The 22,663-nt window shown below is 41.5% G+C and overlaps 1 protein-coding gene across 1 annotated transcript in view; it reads right to left on the bottom strand.

The window, feature by feature from the left end:
• Positions 1-19,099, bottom strand: part of Lmbrd1 (LMBR1 domain containing 1) — an 81,270-nt gene extending 62,171 nt beyond the window's left edge. The window contains exons 1-3 of the mRNA XM_021171300.2: positions 18,863-19,099; positions 12,235-12,411; positions 5,325-5,385 (exon numbers count right to left, since the gene is read on the bottom strand). Coding sequence (XP_021026959.1) covers positions 5,325-5,385; positions 12,235-12,411; positions 18,863-18,922 — 298 coding nt within the window. The 5' untranslated portion in view covers positions 18,923-19,099. The remainder of the gene's footprint in view (positions 1-5,324; positions 5,386-12,234; positions 12,412-18,862) is intronic.
• Positions 19,100-22,663: the final 3,564 nt, after the last annotated feature.

Raw genomic sequence — 22,663 nt, 5'->3', positions numbered from 1 at the left:
ATTTCAAGGTTGGGCATTTGGGAAGTAAATAGGTTTGGAAGATGGAAAAAAGAGGAATGTATGATGACAGTAGTGCCATGACCCCCCCCCCAGCCCCCCCCCCCCCCAAAAAAAAAAGCAAGAAGAAACAGTACACAAACTCTGTTAAAGAACAGTGAGAATTTGCTGTCTGAGAGCCAGGGTGAAGGCCCTCGTGAGAAACTTGCTTATGCAAGCCACCAAGTCAGCTGTATTTCAGTAGTCGGCCTTGGCTAAGCAGTCATTCCAGGTGAGGCAGTATATCTCTTTAGAAATATAATCTATATTTCTCCAGTGATTAATAATGCTGGCACTTTTATGTATTTATTAGCCACTCATATATCTGCACTGGCGAGAATGCCTATTTAAATACTTTTCTGATTTCTAGTTCACGAGTTTGTGTTTTTAATGTTTAATAAAAGCTGTAAGACCAACATACACTCCCTGTCATATGATATACAGCTCTGCTCTTCCTGGCTGGCAGTTCTCTTTTTTCCTTCACTGGAGCTTCTCTATGCAATCCAAACTAGTGTTTTAAACTCCTGGGTCCAGGTAATGCACCTATCTCAGTCTCCCGAACACTGGATTCAAGGTGCACACCCCACAGCCACCCAATCATGACTGTTTGTCTCCTGTGCTCTCTGGGCAATTAATACACATGGAGTTCAATGTACTAAAGGTTTCTCCCCTATGAATCAAATCCAAGTATATTTTGTCTAACCAAAGGCTGCCAGGATTCTAACTTTCACTTATTTTAAACATTTGATACTTTTATAGGTTAGGGCATATTATATATTTATAGTCCTAACATTAATAATAATAATAATAAATCTTTTAGTATACTACCCCTTTAACCATTATGCGAAGCTCATTGTCATCTCAGATAATACTTATCTTAAAGTTCATCTTGTCTGATACTAATACATTTATCCCAACTGTTATAATTACTATTTGTTTTTTTTGTTTTTTTTTTCAAGACAGGGTTTCTCTGTATAGCCCTGGCTGTCCTGGAACTCACTTTGTAGACCGGGCTGGCCTTGAACTCAGAAATCCGCCTGCCTCTGCCTCCCCAGTGCTGGGATTAAAGGCGTGCGCATTTGTGTAGCATCTTTTTCCAATCTTTTGGGATCTATTTTCCAAACTATTACTGGAGCCTTTTTTCAAAAATTCTCTATGCCAATCTATGGTGTGTTGATAGAGTAGTTGCATCATTTACATTTAATATTTTTTTAATAAAATGTATTTATATTGGTAATATGTTATCAAAAGTACAACTCTTAATTCTAACAGTAAAACCAGGATTTGGAAATAATTAAATCTTCCTGCTACAATCACTGAGATTTACAACTTCAACATACATAAAGGTTTTTAAAAAGTGATGATATTAACCAATATGTTCCAATGCACAGTACTGAACACAAGACTAGATTTTTCAGTGGGTAAATATTTGCTACATGAATATGAAATACTAGCCAAAATCAAGCTCAGTAAGAGGGCCATTCATAGTATAAGTGGACCAGTGGATTTTAATAAAATGTTAAATTAAAAGGCAGTGAAGGTATAAATTCCTATCAGAAATTCGAAGGCAATTAGTACTCCTGAACATTTCACTGAGGAAAATAAATGAAACTAATTTAATGAGGGCTTTAAGAATTTAAGTCTTTTTGCCCAATTCTTCCATGGGAAATAACCTCAGACCTAGCCTACCCCTAAACTGGCATCTACACAAAACCTGATGAGCCCAGGACAAAGCCTTATAACAGCAGCTCTTTGAAATCAAATATGGCTTTAAGCTCTCACCTTCCTTACTCTCATCTCTCTCTCTCTCTCTCTCTCTCTCTCTCTCTCTCTCTCTCTCTCTCTCTCTCTCTCCCCCTCTCTCCACATGGCCATGGCCAGCCCTTCTCTCTTTCTCCCTTCTCTTTCTCCCTGTCTTTCTACAATACAGCTCTAAAACCATAAAAAAAAAGACAACAACAACAAAAAAAAAAAAAAGAAAAATGAAATCAAATATGTTCACAAACTAAATTCTCACTAATTAGGCATTCGAGCATATATTAATCCTTTAGTCTAGGAAAAAAAATGGCTGCACATGATTTATAAGTAGATTGTTTTGTGTTGAAAGCAAACCCTCCAAGACAGGTAATGCAGATCTCTGCAGCTCAGTATTGCTGTTTGTGGTCTCAAAAGCTCTCTAAACATATGCACCCAAGCATGTGCCTCCTCAATCGAGTGCTAAAATCACAGTCAGAATCATTTCTTTTTCCTAATAGATTACCAAGCTGCCTATCACACCCTCTAACTCAGAATATCTCTGCAACAGTTTTGAGTTAAAGGTCCCAGAAGATCTTGAATTTGCCCTAGAGTTTTGATACTACTAATTATTCTCATAGGTCACACTCCCAGAACCAACAGCAAACAGCTCAGCTAGGGTTGTGCACATCTCTTTTGGGCAATGCCACACACTAACAGGATGATCGCCAACACCAATGTCTTCATCTACAACACAGTGCAGTGGTACTGTGAGAACAAGAGGAAGAGTCCACAGCATCTAGCGAGACTAACAACAGACGCGTTTATACACCAGGAGAACTAACAGGGGCTATGAATTAAAAACAATGCCCTGGCCCCTGCAAAGGGAAGTGGACCTGTCAGGTATATGTAGGGAGGCAGCAAAGGACAGGAACCATGAGTTATGACACTGCAGCTGGTGACTCCCTTTCAAGAAGATAACACTGCTGCTGAGTTTGGAAGACTCTGTGGGGCAAGGTTAAACCTTCTCTCCTACTTCACACCTATGACTCCCCAGCACTGGGCCATTCCACAGCTGAATGTTCATAAACTTCCTGGATCACGGTGGTATCTGATGTACTACCAACAACAAAAAAGATTAAAAACAATCTACAGTGTCTAGTAAGACCACTTAATATTAATAAAATAGTTCAATTAAGACTAAGCACATATGTTAATTAAATTAATATTTTTTAAATAATAAAATATTAACTAAGACTAAGCACATTATGAAAAAAAAAAGAATGAAGTAAAAATAGTGCCTTGGATGCTTTGAATTTTAAGATCCAGAAGAAAATCTAATAGGCAACTTGACAGATCTGACATTCGGGAGAAACAGCTGGCCTTGGGGTCAGTTAACTATTTTAGAAGCTGCTCAATCCTGTCAAGGTGGTAGCCAGAGCCATAGTGAGTCAAAGCTGGACAGAGCCACAGTGAAGAAGACAAGAATAATCACCATTATCTAGATAACTTTCTCCATTTAGACTTCATGGTCATTCAAATTTCTTTTTGTAAATAACTGATTCAACTGTCCAAACGTGTGTGTGTGTGTGTGTGTGTGTGTGTGTGTACACTAGAGATTGAACTGAGGACTGACAATCCAACATGAAATCTGAATCAGAGCTTCAGTCACCAAGACAATTTATGTTGCAGCACAGGCTAACTTCTGCAGGCTCTCGGCCCTCAATCCCTAAGGCATCCATCCCACTACTACTAATGACAGACATATCTCCTCTGCATTTCAATTGAGACCAGGACACTTTACCCTTGAGAAGACAGAGACCATCCTTGGGAAGGTTCAGGAAAATACACTAAAATTCTTCTCTGTGGGTTGATGGAATAAAATTAAAACATCTGCCTGAAGTAATAAACTGGTTTACAAGTGTCTTGTGATCTTGGTAGTAATCACTGCAGGTCCTCCAAGTTCACAGATAAGATTTTATTATTAAAAATAACAATTTTTAATAATATTCCTGGACAAGCCGGGCATGGTGGCACACGCCTTTAATCCCAGCACTTGGGAGGCAGAGGCAGGTGGATTTCTGAGTTCGAGGCCAGCCTGGTCTACAAAGTGAGTTCCAGGACAGGGCTACACAGAGAAACCCTGTCTCAATATATAGGACTCAGAATTCCCTAGCAAGTTTGGTTATCTTGTCATATGATGTACAGGCTGGTGACTAACAATCTAACAGGTGACAGGCCCAGTCCCTGAAAATAAATGTTTAAAGAGGTCATTTTTATCATTTAAAATAACTTGTTGTGAAAAGGCAGTGTTAATACAAAATCATTTGGCATTTTTCTTCCTCTGTCCTGGTAGCTTCTAGGACTTTCTCCTAACCTGTGCTATGTTTTCCTTCTAAACGCTAATAAAATGATCCTTATAAAAAAATAATTCTACAACAATACTCTAAAAATCTTCTAAAACCTAATTAAACCAAAGGAATTCATGGTTCTTATGGATCAGGAGAAAAGAAATAGCCTAGAACCCAAATTGCTAAACTAAAGTTCAATAAGCCTCTTTTAAAAATATCATTCGCTTGGAGCTGGAGAGAAGGCTTGGTGGTTAAGAGCACTGTCTGCTCTTCTGGGGTCCTGAGTTCAATTCCCAACAACCACATGGTGGCTCACAACCATCTATACTGGGATCTGATGCCCTCTTCTGACATGCAGATAGAGCACTCATATATATATGTATATATGTATATATATATATGAATATATATATATATATATATGAATATGACCTGGCTGCAGCTATCAGCCAGAGTTCAATACCATGAGGAGAGTAAACCCACTCCCCGCACACGTTGCCTCTGACTTGACAGGCACACTGTAACACTCACAAGCTCCAAACACAAACATACACACAAATAAATATAGAAAAAAACTTAAATTAAAAATTTCTCTATATTTTTCACTTCCCAATATAATGTCCTACTAAACTCAGTCAACATCTTGAGTTACCAGTTTGCAAGAAATGCCATCTCTTTCCTAAGCATGCATTTATGCCTTTTATGAAGGCCTCACTCGCAGGGCAGATCACATGAAGGAAGCACGTAGGCAGCTCTATCAGCCTTTCACTATCTACTACTGGAACAGGAGAAAGAAGTGACAGAATGAAAGCCACCATGACCCCTGTGTTAACACAGCTCTGCGGAGTAGAAGCAAGCTTGTGCTGGAGTCCCAGGGTGCAGTGAACTCCTGTCAATGTTCATTAGCACAGGAGTGCTACAAACACAAGTATCTACTACAGGGCGCCAGTGTGGGAACGTGCTGACTTAACACATAGACTTACCGACTTACCGTAACTCGAAACCCCCTCAAGAAGTGTTACATGTGAAACGAAGGCCAAGTAGATTTTAAATGTTTTAGAATGCTAAGAACAGTTGCATATTATTTATTCCTAGCGCGCAAACTATAATTTCATAATCGATATTGATTAAGAGTGTGCATGTAGTTTTACATTACATTCGACTGGCAACCAGAATAGAAAAATGAAGCTGACCGATACTTACTATAGTAGCCATACAGAACGGTGTTCTCAATCTGTACGGTGACATTGGCATTAGCCCAGTCCTAGGAGAAAAAGGAGAGAGACAGCCACTATCTTAGCTTTAGCAACAATTTGCCTCACATGCAGAGTTAACATTTGAGACGACTGAATTTCATCTCTGAAGCCTGTTAGTAGATGAAATAAAGTATGGTCTCTACAAGAAATAAAACCAGAGAAGCAAACAAATACTTATCAATAAGTAATATTAATCATAAATGTTGAGCTGTCAACATGGTTCCAGGGAGAACCAGACAATCAGAAAAGACTTCCCAAAACTGTCCCAAAATGTGACTCAAGGAATAAATGAATCTTGGAAAGAAAATACAGAGAGGGGGAAAAAAATTAAAAAAACTAATATACAGAGCAGAGCTGACAAAACCTGCAAGATGCTTAAGGCAGGCTCACAAGAACTGTGGGAAGGAAGACCAATCAAACACAAAGAGATGATGAGCAAATGTCAGAGGGGCCTGTAGGGCGGGCAAGGATTTTGCATTTTTCATAGAATAGAAAACAGTGAAGACCTGATGCAGAATCACAGGTCTGATTTGTGTTTTAAGAAGATTTGGATATTGTTGTGGTCAGTCCTCATTGTCAATGTGGCTATATTTAGAATTAGGTTGCAGACCTGATAGACTCCAGAGATTTAAGGAGGGAGGAAGGCACATCTTGAAAGAGGGCAGCATCATGGCTATGAGAGCTGGACCAGGATGAGGCACTCTGCTCACGTGAGTAAACTCCACAACATTCTCCACACACAGTGGAGTGTTCGGTCCAAGAACACGACTAGTGCACTGAAACGTGAGCTAAAGTCAGCCCTTTCTCCCTCCCTCATGGGTGTTCTGTCACAGTGACACAAATGGAACTTGTATTTTGAGCCTTGCTGCTGTGTTGAAACTCTTACTGAAAACCAGGAGAGGAAAGGTTTTAATTCCTTTACAGGTTGCAATCGGTCATAAAGTGAAGTCAGGACAGGAACTCCAGGCAGAAACTAGAGCAGAGGCCATGGAAGAACCCTACTTATTAGCCTGCTCTCCGTGGCTTGGGATGACCTGGTCGGCGGGTGCGGTGGCAGGGGCCGTGAAACTACCCACAGAGGTCTGGGCCCTTCCACACCAAACATTAAAAACTGCTCTATGGATTTGCCTATGGGACAACCTGGTGCAGCCAATTTCTCAGTCAAGGGTCTCTCTTCCCAGGTGACTCTTTGTGTCAAGTTGACAGAAACTGCTCAGCACAGTGACTGACACAAGTGTACTTACTGTACCTTTGTTAAAAACCCCTAAAAGCTAACTGAAATGCCTCTGCATTCATCCTTTCCACCTGTTACTTAAATTGCTAAACTTAAAAATGTAATTCAAATTCACCATTTATACAGGATAAAATCTGTACACTGCTGAGACAGAACTTAGGTATAATGGCAAGTAGACACTCCAAAAGTCATTTGATAACAGACAAATGTCAAGAAAAAATGGGAGATTTCCAAATGTCTACAGAGATAAAGTATCCCAATATTGACAGGAGCCTTCCACATACCCAATTCCCACAACTTAGCATGCTGGGAATAGCCAGTGGTTGAAAACTGTAGCAGAAAAATTTCTCATATAGTAAGCTCAAGATAAGTACATTCTATGCTAACTCTAACACAAAGGTCATCTGACATAGCAAGACCAATAGTGGTATTTAAATTATTTAAAGTGCTGCCCAATGAATGACTGAATGACCTTAGGACTTGCTGGGTTCTCTGGCAACCAAGAGTCCTTAAATTGGTTTTCCTTTTCCCATCCTGAAACAGATGGGTAGGAAATTTCAACTCTTCATGGGACCTAGGAACCCAGCTTAAGGTGTTCAATAGTCATAATATTCTATCACCCCATGAACTGCTTATAATTGCTCAGCTCAAAATAGTTGATACCTAGTTTATCTACTGACAAGATTATTCTGTCTGCCCAAGAGCAAGACAGAACTTGTGGTACAGATGAACCTATATCCCAGTGAACTCGTCTGCACCTTTGATTTTAATTAAGAAGAGCTCTTTATAACAAAAAATATTCAGTGCAGGTTGTTAAAAATAAAAAAAAAAATCAACAACAATAACAAAAACCTAGAGGCAATCACTGTCTAGAGGAAAGCTGAGAAAACATATCATCATAAATTCTTAACAAAAATACCATGTAAATACTAAAAACTAAGGTCTTTATAAGAGAACAAAAAACACACAGAGTTCTGGGGAGGACAGGGGACAGAAAAAGTCACAACCAACAGCTTTTAACTTCTATCTTTAAAACCAATGACAGGAAAGCATCCAAACGTACAGAGAGAAGCTGAAACTAAACAGGGCCTGATGCCTACTATGGCAAAGCAAGGAAAAGTCTATGGACCAGGACAAGGCTTTGCCCCATTGTCATAAGCACCCACTGCTGTAAGTAATCAGTCCTGTAAATACCCAGTGCTGCAAGTACCCACTGTGCTAAGTACCCACTGCTGGAAGCACCCAGTGCTGCAAGTATCTACTGCTGGAGCCCACACTGCTGGAGCCCCCAAGTGAATAATGAACACACTCGTGCGTATTAGCTACTCTGCATTGGGCTCCCTAGAGATTCCTTACACAAGGCAGATTAAAAAGAAATTTAATTAAGATAATCAAATCAGTGAACTAAAGGGTGTATTTTTCTCTTTTTGTTACACATTATACAAAGACTCAACAAGTTTCCCAGACAACCCCAGAGAGTAGTGCTGTCCTCAGTGAAAATGACTTAAAAGTTAGAACTTGGAAACTCCACAAAATCCCAATTTCAAAATATAAACTAGGAATAAAATATTTAATAGTAATTTAAGGCCAAATATTCATTGAAATTTAACATCTTTTAATTAATAGGTTCTTCTGTCTGACCACATTTTAAGACAATAGGCCAAATTGTTATTTTTTTAAGTACAAATTGTATAAAATAGATAATAGAGCTCAGAGCTATTAGTGCATTTGCCTTTATGTATTTCCCTGCCCAAGTATCTGATGGACTGCTGGAAAGACTTACTTTAGAAAACCTTCCTTCTATGCCCTTATTATATTTTATAAACCCTGGCCTCCCAAAGTAGAAATGAATGGGAACTTCACTTATTTAAACTCCAGAGGAATGGGGGAACAATCAAGAAGTAGGACTAGAGACTAATAAATTGGAATATTTCAGGAGGGTTATGAATTCCACAGATAAAAGACAACGAGGGTTCACATACATATTCCCTGTTCTTCAAGGTGACTTCAGAACCTCTCTGTCTGACCTGAAGCACAACACAACTCTCCGGCTCTCAGCCGCACCTCAAGAAAAGAATTCTAAGTCAGGAGAAATTCCTCTCTCTATGGGCATGTGGTAATGTCCCGAGAAGCTGGGCGATGGAAAGCGGGTGGTGGGGTACAGTGCTACAGGCATCTGGTATAGGAGAATCAGAACAATAATGATTATTCCGGGTAAAACAGTCATTTACAGACAGGTCTCACAGTTTGAATCTAAAGGATAGATAGATAGATAGATAGATAGATAGATAGATAGATAGATAGATAGATAGAACTAACATATTTAAACCTGATCTCAATCTCTATCTTAAGCAGACAGAATTATTACTTCTTTGTTGAGATACTTGTGATGGTTGGCATATGCTCAGCCCAGGGAATGGCACTATTAGAAGGTATGGCCCTGTTGAAGTAGGTGTGTCACTGTGGGTGTGGGCTTTAAGACCCTCATTCTAGCTGCCTAGAAGCCAGTATTCTACTAGCACCTCCAGATGAAGATGTAGAACTCTCAGCTCCTCCTGTGCCATGCCTGCCTGGATGCTGCCATGCTCCCTCCTTGATGATAATGGACTGAACCTCTGAACCTGTAAGCTAGCCCCAATTTAATGATGTCCTTAGAAGAGTTGTCTTGGTCATAGTGTCTGCTCACAGCAGTAAAACCCTGACTAAGACAGAAGTTGATACCAGGGACTGGGGTATTGCTGTGATAGGCCTGACCATGCTTCTGTTTGGAAGAATGTGGATTTGGGGACTTTGGATTTGGAAAGCAATGGAATGCTTTAAGTGGGGCTTAATGAGCCATCCGAGTAGAAATATGGGAAGACTTTGTTGCTGAGAGTAACTTGAACTGTGCAGACCTGGCCCAAGAAGGTTCAGTGGAGAAGAATTTCAGTATGTGTCCTAGAGAGTGTTTTTGTATTATATTAGTGAAGAATGTGGCTGCTTTTTGTCCTTATCTGAAGAGCCTGCCTAAGGCTAAAGTAAAGAGATTTAGATTAGTTGCTTTGAAAAAGGAAGTCTCAAAAGAGCCTGGTATAAATTCTGTTGGGTGATTACTAAAGTTCAATCTTATGAAGAACATTTTAATGGCAAGAAACAAGCTGAGAAAGGAAAAATACAAAATATATGGTTCAAGTATTAAAGGAAGTAGAATGGAGCTGGATTCTATGTTCTAGGAGTTAACAGATTAAGAAAGTGGGACTTTGGGGCAAGATCTCACCCATCTAAATTTAGGTCCAGGCATGGTGATACACACCTTTAATCCCAGGAGACTGAGGCAAGCAGATCTCTGAATTTCAAGAACAGCCTGGGACAAAGCAAGTTCTAGGTGAAGAAAAGCTTAAGTCCAGACAATAAGATAAAGGAAACTAGGATTCAAACCCAGAGTCCAAGGTTTGAGACATGCTTGGCAAGAGCTCTAAAAATGGCTCACATCCCAGTCAGAAGGAAAAGGCTTGAACTCTTGCTCAGGAATACAATGAAATCTCCCAAACTAAACTAACGCAAGAGCTAGAGGTGGAGCTGACTGGTAAAGCCCTGAGTCTAATATTAGCCTGGCACTGAAAAACAAAAACAAAGAGAATGAATCCAGACTAAATTTTAAAAAAAGGAAAATAACTACAATCCAGAAAAAGATGAGCAGTTTAGGCATGGGTATGAAAAATCAGCAGTATATAACAAAGTTCATAGCTCATAAAAACATTTACATTAGAAATTTCAAGATGAAAACATTTCCCTTAACATATAAAAACTCTCCATGAAAACCTAAAATCCAATCTGAGTTCAAACAATAATTACACAAGAGATAATTATATTGCTTCTACAGTATCAAAACACTGGTGCATTTTCATATACATATATATTAATTTCACAGGTTGCAGAGAGAAAACATCCTGGGAGTTTATAATTATGTACTTCCTGGATTTCATTATACTACTTCTAAATAAAAACACCCCAGCATTTTGATAAAGTCAGAATCATTTATCTAAGAAACAGCTGTATACCCAAACCCAATCAGTGAAAAACACAAAATACAGATTAAAGGAAAACAAAGGAAGAGAGCTGCAGACTATTGGCTAACCTGCGGAAATGTGTGTTTCTTAAAGGTTGTTTGTTCATCTTCCTCCACACATACTAAAATGAAAAAGACCTCAGGAGGCACAGAGCAGAGCTTCAATCTCTTTTATATTTTCAGACTGAACCTGTCTTTTTATTTTTGTTTTGAAGTGTTTTTACCCATAAATCCATGAATAATCTAACTACCTCATAGGGCTGCTTGTGAGTCAACAGAAGGCAATGTATGTAAACACTTGACATACAGACGCAGTACACAGATGTCAACTACCTCTGCAACACTACACTGTCTGGCACACACCAAGACTCCATTAATACTGACTGGGAGTCTGCCCTACAGGGAAAAAAGAAATTTTAGTTTCTACAACTGTCAAAATATATCTAAATATAGCCACAAAAATGTTATCAATTATTGATGTCATTTAGACCAAAATCAGAGGTTTATTAAAGCAGTACACATTACTGAAATTCAAAAATTATTACTTTATTCAAGTACCATGTGCCAGATACTGACATATGGTACCCACTTGACAGAGGCTTAATTAAGCTAATAAGGAACAAAAGAAATTTGTGTAACTGAAAGAGAACATCTTCCAATCTACGCCTTTCCTTTTTAAAATGAGGAAGCCAGAGTACAGAAAACTTGGCCAAAATTACTCAGCTCAGCCTAGCAGCCTCCTTCTGTACCGAAGACTATGAAGTACACTCAATGGTGTTCTGCCATTAACAAAAGTCAGTCTTCCTACACCACTGATTTGTGATATTAATGGGAATAAAATCAAATATGCCACCGAGGATTTATAAGATGCCCGAAAATAAAACCTCTTACAGTGAATATTTTCACATTAGCAAAATGGCTCCTGCTGCTGGCTGGGTGGCTGGACTGATGACTCTCATATAAGGCAGTTGTCTGCATCTTGTCCACCAGTGTGTATATTCATTGTTTTTTTGTTTGTTTGTTTGTTTCTTTGTTTTTTCAAGACAGGGTTTCTCTGTATAGCCGTGGCTGTCCTGGAACTCACTTTGTAGACCAGGCTGGCCTCGAACTCAGAAATCCGCCTGCCTCTGCCTCCCAAGTGCTGGGATTAAAGGCATGCACCACCACCGCCCGGCTGTATATTCATTTCTATACTCACTTATTCCCGATCACACAAGACACACACAAGGCCTGGAGGGGCTGCTCAGTGGGTACCAAGGCAAGGTGGTTGTGAAAGCAGCAACAGCTGAGTTTAGGTCCTCAGTAGCCACACACAAGCCAAGCATGGTCACCCATGCTTACATCCTCAGCACTGGGCGGGTGGGGGCGGAAGCGGAATCCCACCCACCAGCCTAACCTAAATAGAGAAGATGCCGGATGTCCTGCCCTGGACGCCTTGTGCCTCTGCACAGGCACTCATACACCTCAGAAGAGAGAAAGAGTCAGGAGAAGAAAACAAAACTCACTGGTTTGTTAAGTGAAACACCTGCTAAGTACCCACAAGGAAGAATAATCACATAGCACAATACTAATTACCTTGAATGTGCCATTTTGATTTTTCATGTAAGAAACCAAAAATATATCCACCGGCAGCAGTGCTGATGTGATCAGAGCAACAGCCAGTGAAAAAATGGCTGTCACAGTGGAGACAACTTCACTTTCCCGCTGACTCTGGTACTTCCGAACGTACACCCAGCAAAAGGCCAAAATAGCCTGAAACACAGCAAAAAGAAATACCTCATTACCTTATATATCCGTGAACATTAACATCAACATGTATGACAAGTTTATTTGGACAAAGTTTCTTTTTACATGTGTAAGGAAAATCTTTATTAACTTGCACAAGATAGGATGTTAAAGCCTATTTATGAAGGCAGTACAATTTTACTTCACTGCACACACCTTATGAATCACAGCGCACAATTGAATATACCCTCACCAAACATTATTAATAGTTACACACAATGTCATTCCCCAATATATCTCTCCATTCCAAAGGAAATGTGCCTGAAGTTCTCTTCCAATCTTATGGCTAAAGCATCACAGAACAGAACATGGATGGAAAATGATTTCTGCTATGACAACCCACAGATGCCATCTACCTGAAGGGTCACTGCTAATCAGCACACAGAAGCTGTAATCCAAATGTTCAGGGCATTAAAGAAAAGTCAGCAATGATAACAGAGTCATGCATTTATGTTTTCTAGTGAAAACCATCCCCAGAGGTAAAAGAGTTGACATCTCTAGCTAAGTGGCATTTGTGGGACCTCTCTAGTTACTAACAAAGATAGAAGGTCATGATTCGACATCATGAGGCAGCACTGGGATCATACAGGGAGGCCCTCTAAGGCAGGGAGCTGGGGCCATCTCCCAGGGATTCAGAATTAGAGGCTCCAGTGGGTTTTGAACATCTCCATAATTGCTATGTTCATTCATGGCAGTACTGGTCAGGAACTGTATTTTGTATTTACTCGATTCAGTGACAGAAGTTGCAGAAACACACTAGTGGTTCTCAGCCCTGACTGTGAGGCAGACCTATCTTTAAATACCTTTAAGCACCTCAACTCCATAAAGTCAACTAGCTTGTAAGAATCCTGCAAGCACCATGGCTTTAATGGGAGAGACATCTAAGTAACAGTAAAGAACAGTGTTCTAAACGAGACCTGTTAGAGAGTATAACTTTGTATAACTCTGAGAAAAACAAAACAAAACAAACAAACACCAATCTTAATGTGTACCCTCTATCTAGTTCCAAATCCTACCACAATTAAGATACCAAGGCTGGTCCCACTACAACTGAACATTTTGATTTGACCTACTGTAAATAATACCATTCTACACTCACAGGCCCTAACCACCACCACCTGGGATTTGTAACCACCACCACCTGAGTCTGTCCCTAGAGTTTTTGTCTTTTCTAGAGTGTCTCTGTGTAGGAATGTTACATCTCTGCTTTTAAGTTTGGCTTCTTTCACTTGGCTCAATGCATCTGGACTCGATCAAAGTTATACACCTGTCCCACACAGTGCTGCCATGTCAACTTTGTCATTTACAGAAAGGAAGAAAATAATTAAGTTTAAGGAAGCTAGACTTTAGACCAATAAATACATAAATAAATAAAACCACAAGAAATAAAACACCCGAGCTTGAACTCTGGTTTAAATGTTCAATATTTTTTTTTGTTTTAAGAATGTTATATCTCATAAAATATTATATTAACATGTAACGTATTTTAAAGTGAATTCAAAGCTGTTGTAAGCATTCCTCAAGTTTGTTCTGAACTCATTGGAAGCTGAGCCTTATCTTTCTGCACTTACAGTACTGCTTAGTTTAGTCTACATAGACTACAAGAAAGAGCTAATAGCATTCTTACCAAGCTGAAGGTGATAGGTATCACAGAGAGGCATGCATTAACCTCACATAGACAAGTTACAAGAGAAGCCAGGCAGAATCGACAAACAAGAGGTTTCAACTTTTACTACTTTAAAAGAACCCCAAATTTCACCTTTGGATTACGAAACAGATGACAACAGTAACTGTATCAAATGAGTCAACTGTCCCAACAAGAATAAAACATAAGCTGGGTGGTGGTGATGCAGGCCTTTAATCCCAGCACTTGGGAGGCAGAGGCAGGTGAATTTCTGAGGTCAAGGCCAGCCTGGTCTACAGAGTAAGTTCAGGATAGCCAGAGCTATATACAGAGAAATCCTGTCTGGGAGGAGAGGGGGAATAAAAGAAAAGACGAGAATAGAGGACTTGCCTAATGGGTTTTCAAGATTAAGTAAGCTGTTGTGTAGTACAATGCTTAGGAGATGGTAACTACTTAACAAACAGCACTGTTAAATTAGCCATTAACAAATAATTACTAGCTACAAAGTAACACCTCAGAGCATTTCATTTTCTTTTAAAAAGCTATTATTAAAAACCAAGGAAAGATTTTTAATATAGTTCTCCAATTTTTCGCAATTTGGGCTTAACTGTTCTGGCCATTTGGAATGTTAATACCTCCCTAGGTGGTTTTAATGAGTGGCCAAGGTTAGACCAATGGGGCATAGAAAAGAATCCTAAAGTGTTTTGTCAAACTAAGATGCAGAGTGGTTTCCAGGGAGCTTGTTAAGTGGCAGACTGCTTGGGTGGGATGGGGTGAAGCCATAGGCTGTGGAGTTCTAACAGATCCATAAGCAGTGCCCTCACTTTAAAGAACATGAGTAAATCTGATTTACAGATAGAGACTTGCCTCTGAAGTCCTGGAAAGCGCACGTGAAAGGTGGAGTGATGCAACTTCCTGAGGGTCTGGATAACTTAGTAAGGTGCTCACGGTTAACACAGAGAACAGATTAAGAGCATAAAGCACCAACTGTAATTATTCTGTGTGTGGCACAGGACACTAAAGTCCAATTGTTAGTCCAAGATCATAATCCAAAGCAAAAAGAGAGGCAACAATTATTTCTGAATCTTTTCATACACTATTGGCATTTGTTTTCAAAGTATAAAGTCCCTCAATACTATGTGTTTCTAGGACAATTTTTGGATATTCAAAATTTGAAAACTATTCTCATAATATGTTATTTGCCACTGTTCTGGCTAACTTTATGTCAACTTGACACACAAATTATGCCTCCATCAGATCCAGCTGTAAGGCATTTTCTTAATTAGTGATCAATGTGGGAGGGCCCAGCTCATCTTGGGTGGGGCCATCTCTCGGGTGGTGGACTTTAGTTCCATAAGTAGGCTGAGCAAGTCAAGAGGAACAAGCTGTAGGGACAAGCCAGAAAGCAGCACCCCTCCATGGCCTCTGCATCGGCCCCTGCCTCCAGGTTCCTGCCCTGCTTGAGTTCCGTCCTGACTTCTTTCAATTAAGAACAGTGCTGTAGAAATGTAAGCTAAATAAACCCTTTCCTCTTCAAGTTGCCTTTTGGGCATGGTATTTCATCACAGCAATAGAAACCCTAACTAAGACAGACATTTTAAAAATGGATTATGATCTTTAAAAAAATTCTGACATTTGGGCACATGATTTAAAGGGGATTTCGTGGGGACTGCTGGCATATTATCATGAAACAAGACCCTAACTGTCCTTGCTTTTGCCTTCTTCACCACTACACACAAATACAACAACAACAACACAACTACTTATTACTTTGTTTGATGAAACAATAAAAATTCATTTTATTAAATTTCAACCCGTAAGTTTTGACCTCTGTTCCGTAAGATAAAAAAGGACGTATAGAGGCTGGAGAGATGGCTCAGAGGTTAAGAGCACTGACTACTCTTCCAAAGGTCCTGAGTTGAAATCCCAGCAATCACATGGTGGTTCACAGCCACCTGTAATGAGATCTGACGCCCTCTTCTGGTGTGTCTGAAGACAGCTACAGTGTACTTACATATAATAAATAAATAAATCTTAAAAAAAAAAAAAGGACGTATAATGTCCCACTCTATACACTCTATAGCAAAGTATGATGGTGGTTACCAGGCAAGGCTCCTTAAAACTCTCAGAGCTGAAAGCCAATCTTCCTGACACAACAGCATTCTTTATTTGAAAAAACAACTGAAACTAAAGTGACTTAGACTTTGGTTTTTAGTGGTACTTCTCAAATGAACAAAAATGAAATATCACTTATAAAACCTACATGTTGGTGTCAGAGCTGAGCTTGTTCCTAAGACCCATAAATAGAAGGAAGTTGTCCTCTGGCCTCCACCCACACATTGCGGTGCACTCTCTCATGCATGAACACATGCACACACACACACACACCTGCACTGACCCCACCCCAGCCCCAGGACAACACACATACAAACCATACAAATGAATAAAGTGTAATTTAACATATATTTTTTAAAGATTTATTTATTTCATATATGTGAGCACACTATCGCTGTCCTCAGAGACACCAGAAGAGGGCATCGGATCCTCATTACAGATGGTTGTGAGCCACCATGTGGTTGCTGAGAATTGAACTCAGGACCTCTGGAAGTCCTGTGTCAGTGCTCTTAACTGCTGAGCCATCTCTCCAGCCCTAAAGTGTAATTTAAAACCTCAAGCTTTTGAGTGACATTTAGAAACTTGGAAAGCTTGAACACAGTAGTATGAGCTTGACAACTTTTTAATACTTAGGACTTCTCAGGACATTTCTGACCAGATCTGTGTTTAATAAGTATAATATATGATGTTGCCTAATTCAGTATATCCATATTTAGGAGATGAACTGCGAGTTACCACTAGCTCCTAAGTAGCGAACAGAGATCACAAAACAGAGCCAGGAATGGGCAAAAGCTCCCCTCAGCACTTAGTCGGACTCATGGCCTTGAACGTAAGGGAAGACAAAGCTCTCGGTTTTAGATTGCACACAGCCACAGAACCTGAAGAAACTGGTTCGTGCTAGCTTTTGGTGCAATCACAAAGAACATCTCCAGTTACCAAAACAGTCCTCTACTTCTGACTAGGTTTTGTACACACACTTCAACCAAAATAACTTCCTTCAAGACAGAACGAAAAGCAGACATGAATACAGCTCCTTTCTAAGAAGCCAAGCACTAAACAGACAGTAATTTTTGTTTGGTTGGTTGGTTTTGTTTTTTGTTTTTGTTTTGTTTGTTTTTTTGAGACATAGTTTCTCTGTGTATCCGTGGCTGTCCTGGAACTCACTCTGTAGACCAGGTTGGCCTTGAACTCAGAAATCCGCCTGCCTCTGACTCCCAAGTGTTGGGATTAAAGGCGTGGAACTCACTCTGTAGACCAGGCTGGCCTTGAACTCAGAAATCTGCCTGCCTCTGACTCCCAAGTGCTCTAACTCCCAAGTGCTGGGATTAAAGGTGTGTGCCACCACTGCCCGTTTAATTTTTAGTAAATCACATTCTGCACCTCGCAATGGTACTTCTCTACTCTCGGGTTGTTCCTGATGCAAGGCCACAAACTATCCAAAGGCTACTTTTCCACTGGTACTTTCGTTCAACAGTATCCTCTCCCAAGTCCTATTTCCCTTACAAAATCATATTTTCTCTTTCAATGCTTAAAATCTCTATTTCCTAACTTATGATCAGCCCCCTCTTAAAAAGCCACTTGTTTGTATCCTCCTAGATAAGACTCCTGTATCCACAGTAAAACTACTGTGCTTTAAATGCTTTTTAATTAATCAAGATGCTCCAACTATACGTTCCTGCTGGCAACATGCTTATTTTTCACTAAACAAATGGGCTGGGAAAGCCAGTGAATTCTCCTAGTACAGGGCTAGATAGCCTCCCTCCAGGACACAAGCTAAGCATGGCCCAGTGCAATGGGATTTGTGAAAGTGAAGGGAGCATGCCAGTACTAAGACTGAATCTAGGGTTCCTGAACATGCAAGTGTCGTGTGTGTGTGTGTGTGTGTGTGTGTGTGTGTGCGCGCGCGCGCGCGTGCGCTACCTGATGAAAAACTGAAAAACTTGACTACCTGAAGTAACTACCCAAGTGTCAGTATAGGGAATCTGAAAAACGACATCAGATGAGTTTCAAAATGTAAACACTAAGTGACCATAGGACTGAAGTCTTTGTAGAGTGGGGAAGGATTTGACAATATGAAATGTCATAAGAGAAGCAAACTAAACGAAGTCAGAAAGTAACAACCAGGTCACTCTGAGTCATTACAGTTGGGTTTTGTGCACCCAATGATCAGAGAAGTCTGGAAAAGAAGGCACCGGAGGTCAGACAGGTAATAACCTCCCGCCTGGCCAAGCTGCTCTACAGCGTTCTAAGTGGAATGTAATACCTAGAACGTGACACTCACGTCATCAAGGCAGAATCGCACAATGGGCGCGGGGAAACAAGGGGGAAAGGAGGCATTTAAACAAATAAACAAGTGATTCTGTCAGAGCCCAGGAGCCTGGCTCAGAGGCGGCGAGGACTCCAATCCAAGCCGTGATCACGCCTTTCTCCACCCTGAGGGTCGCTCGTCCCCAAACCCACCCGCCAGCTACATTCTCAGACGAGAGACAGAAGCTGGCTGAAGTTAGGAAGGAGACCTCGGAGGATCAGCGCCTCTTCGCCTTCCTCGGGGGACCCTCGCGGACCCAGCAGAGAGCAGGGCCTGCGAGGAGGGTTCCCCGACAGGCGAGGCCAGCGCTGGCCCGCCCTCCTCCTCCTCCCACCCCCTCACCCTGGGAGAACTCGGAGCGCCTCCCCTACCAGGAGCAAGAGGCCGAAGATGCACCAGCCGATCACCAGCTCGGCCGCTGCCGCCGCCATCTTCGCTTCCGGTCCGGATAAGCCCAAAGGGGAGGGGAGGGAAGGGACGGGACGGGACGAAGAGGGACCCGGAACTGCGCAGCCTAAAGGTTAAAGGGGCGGAGGGGCAGAGCAGAGGGTTGCCAAGGAGACCCGGCCCGCGAGCGTCCCCTGGCGACCAGCCGAGCCGAGGCGGGGCGCACCCGACGCACCGTGACGTCACCACGCTGCCCGCCCACGCGCGGGCTGCGTTCCACTCGATCTTGCTGGCACTCTAGGAGCTTTACCCAGGCAGGGCTATGTCTGTGCCTCTGAATGTAGAGTGACATTACGGGTTTTCATTGCTTCCAAAAACAAGGTTTTGATCCCATTATGCAATCAGAAGACATCCTGGTGCAGGAATGACTCAGAATAAAAGAATGTCATCTGCCCAGATGACTTTATAATTTACTGTTGACCAGGTCACGTCATTGCTTGACTGGGCACTGTGTTACCACGTGATGTTTGTTTTGTTTTGTTTTTTCCATCTGCGCGTACCTGTGAATTTCCATGATGGTTTCATACAATTAAAATGTCCGAGTCTATGAATTGTAGCTGCTAATAATATGCTCAAGTGAACAAAACAGAGATTGTTGTAAATCTTATGTGAAGCTGAGGGAAAACCTGGGATGCTTGCCTGGGTCCCGTGGTGTATTAGTGTATATTTAAATTGAATAAACAAACCCTGGCGTGATGTTTAGTTTTGATTGTGGACGTTTGTCTGTGGGCTTGATACAATGCAGAACCATCTGGGAAGACTCGGTGGCAAATTGTCTAGACTACATTGGCCTGTGGGCTTGTGAGGGATTTTTTTCTTTAATTGGGCTGAGGTGAGAAGCCCCACCCTGAATGTGGGTGGTAACATTTCCACATCCCTGGACCATAACTGAAGACTTACTTAGCATGCATGCATAACTCATTGCTGTCTGTGCTTGACCTTGGATTTGAGTAGCCACCTCTAGTTTCTGCCGTCTATAACATCACCACAACAATGGGCTGAAACCTTGCATTGTGAACTCAATAAACTCTTCCATCCTGAGGACACTAAGACACTTAGGATGCAGTCAAAACAGTTTATGAATGAACTCCATCGTCGCTACAGTTTATTCTACTGTGATATTATTACTCACCTTGGTCTCATATCTGACTGGAAGTCTGCAGTAGTTAAGGCTTGGGTAGAAGTGTCGAAATGAGAAGAAAGTGGAAACAGAATGTGTCTTATATGAACCGGTCCCATCACAAACTCTCTGGTGGAAGTGTGTGTCCGCCTCTGAGATCTCATGTGTGTCCCCAAGTGCATCACCAGCAAGTCATGCTTGTGCTTTGCTTCTCGAGCCAATGCCTTTTAACCCTTCTGTAGTAGGCTTGCTGGTTAGAGGAGATATCGAAAACCACCTGAGACCAGTCATCCCAGTTGTCTTCAATGGCCCAAATCCTCTTTGAAAACGATCACATAATCAGTAACTCTCTGAGCACAAGCTGTTCCTCGTGAAATTGCATTTCCCTAGTTCTGCCATGGAACAAATAACTTATTTTTGCATATTTCCATACGACTCAGATCCCATTCCACAGTTTGTTCTGGTCTGAATCAGACAACACCTTTCTGTATATCGTAGTATTATGTCCATTTTCAAATTCTCTAAATAGGTTCCTTGAGACCTCTTGCATTTGGCAGTTGTCCGTCACTAAGTGAAAGTACTTGAGATTATCAATTTATAAGCCTTATTATGGTTTGTGATATCAGGAGTTAGAACCCATGGTTATCCAATCTATTGCTTTGACTCATGGTGTCTTATATGGTATATTATGTAAGATTGTGTGGTAGAGAAAAACTTTACCTCATGGCAGCTGAAGAACAAAAATAGAAGAAGCGACTGGGTCCACTTGTGGTGGTTTAACTCCTCTGTTTCCTCCCTAAAGTATCCAGACACAGCTGATACACACCAGGTTTGAAGGATGAAGCAGCATTCAGAACCAGTGGGGTCTACAGAACTCCAGTTTGGGTGGGAGCAGGTGCCAGGGAGAAGGCCTTCTCCAAGGATTTTAATGAATAGCTCTCTTAGACCATCTTAGCTTGTGTACATACCTTTCTTTAGGGAGGGCTTGTATGCGTACACTTTATTCAGGGCAGAGAAGGACTATATATGAGCAGAGAGAGAGAGAGAGAGAGAGAGAGAGAGAGAGAGAGAGAGAGAGTGTGTGATCTCACAGTGATTGTAGATCCATTGACTAGAATTTAAAGCCCCGGAAATGCTTCTTTGTGTGAAGAGGTATTCTTGGAATCCCAGGTACTTGCTGGGTGGGCTCTTATCAGAAAAGAGGAAGTCAGACTTGTAGGTCAGCCAAGAACTACTCAACCTTTCTCAGGTAGAAGGTGTGGGAAACTGGACTCCTCAGACAAGGTTCCAGAAAGGGAAGCCTTGCTGGTGAAGGAAGTCTTCCATTTTGTGTGGAGATCAGAGGAGCTATCCCGACCCGACATGGTAGACTATCCCTTTCATTTGCAGGCTTTCCCCACAGGTTTAAATAGGTATGGCTCCAATAAACTCATGTGTCTGAATGCTTGCTGGGCCCATAGGGAGTGACACTGTTAGGAGGTGTGGCCTTGCTGGAGTAGGTGTAGCCTTGTTGGAGGAAGTGTGTTGTAATGTGTGTGTGGGGGGGGGGAGGGGGCTTTGAGGTCTCCTATGCTCAAGTTACACCCACTGGGACACCCAGTCTCATTTTGCTGCCTGTGTGGATCAAGATGTAAAACCCTCAGCTCCTCCAGCATTATCTCTGCCTGCGTACTGCAATGCTTCCCACCATGATGACAATGGGCTAAACCTCTGAAACTGGAAGCCAGCCTCAATTTAATGTTCTCCTTTATAAGAGTCGCTGTGGTATCTCTTCACAACAATGAAACTCTAACTAAGACACCTCTCAAAGGTCATGCCTTTGGTGGCCTACTTTTTCATTAGGACCCACTTTCTATGGTCTTTCCACCTCCCAAAAGCACTGCATTCTGGGGATTCCATCTCCTTCAGTCCTCAAGTGTTTGCCTCATGTTCCAGATCCAGATTATGGATTTCTGTCATATGAGATTGCTTCTAACCCGTTAGTTATTTTTCAGCAAAGGATTACCAAAACTGTGTACATAAATATGCATACATTTCTCTCAGTCAGCAGCATGGAAGAGTGCATAATTTAAATTCAAAGCTCTGAATTAGGTTGTAAAGCTGACTGCATGGAAAATTCTAGTCTAGTAAGGCTGGTTTGAAGCTTTTCTCTCTCTCTCCCTCCCTCCCCCTCCCTCCTTCTCTCCTTCCCTCCCTTCCCCCCCTCTCTTTTTGAGACAGGGTTTCTCTGTTTAGCCCTGACTGCCCTGGAACTCATTCTGTAGACCAGGCTGACCTCGAACTCAGAAATCCACCTGCCTCTGCCTCTGCCTCCCAAGTGCTGGGATTAAAGGTGTAGCTGTTTTCAGACACTCCAGAAGAGGAAGTCAGATCTCATTAGGGATGGTTGTGAGCCACCATGTGGTTGCTGGGATTTGAATTTCGGACCTTCGGAAGAGCAGTCGGGTGCTCTTACCCACTGAGCCATCTCACCAGCCCACTCTTGTTGTTCTCTTAAAGGCAGGCTAAACTTACAGAATGATTCCATAGTAGGATGGTGTATAACTAGCTTGGCTGGAAGGTCTGTTCTCCCGAAGTTCAGTTTCTTTAAGTGTAAGAGATATTT

The sequence above is a fragment of the Mus caroli genome, chromosome 1 (assembly GCF_900094665.2).
Source record: "Mus caroli chromosome 1, CAROLI_EIJ_v1.1, whole genome shotgun sequence".
Lineage (NCBI taxonomy): Eukaryota > Metazoa > Chordata > Mammalia > Rodentia > Muridae > Mus > Mus caroli.
This window is presented reverse-complemented; position numbering and strand designations above follow the sequence as displayed.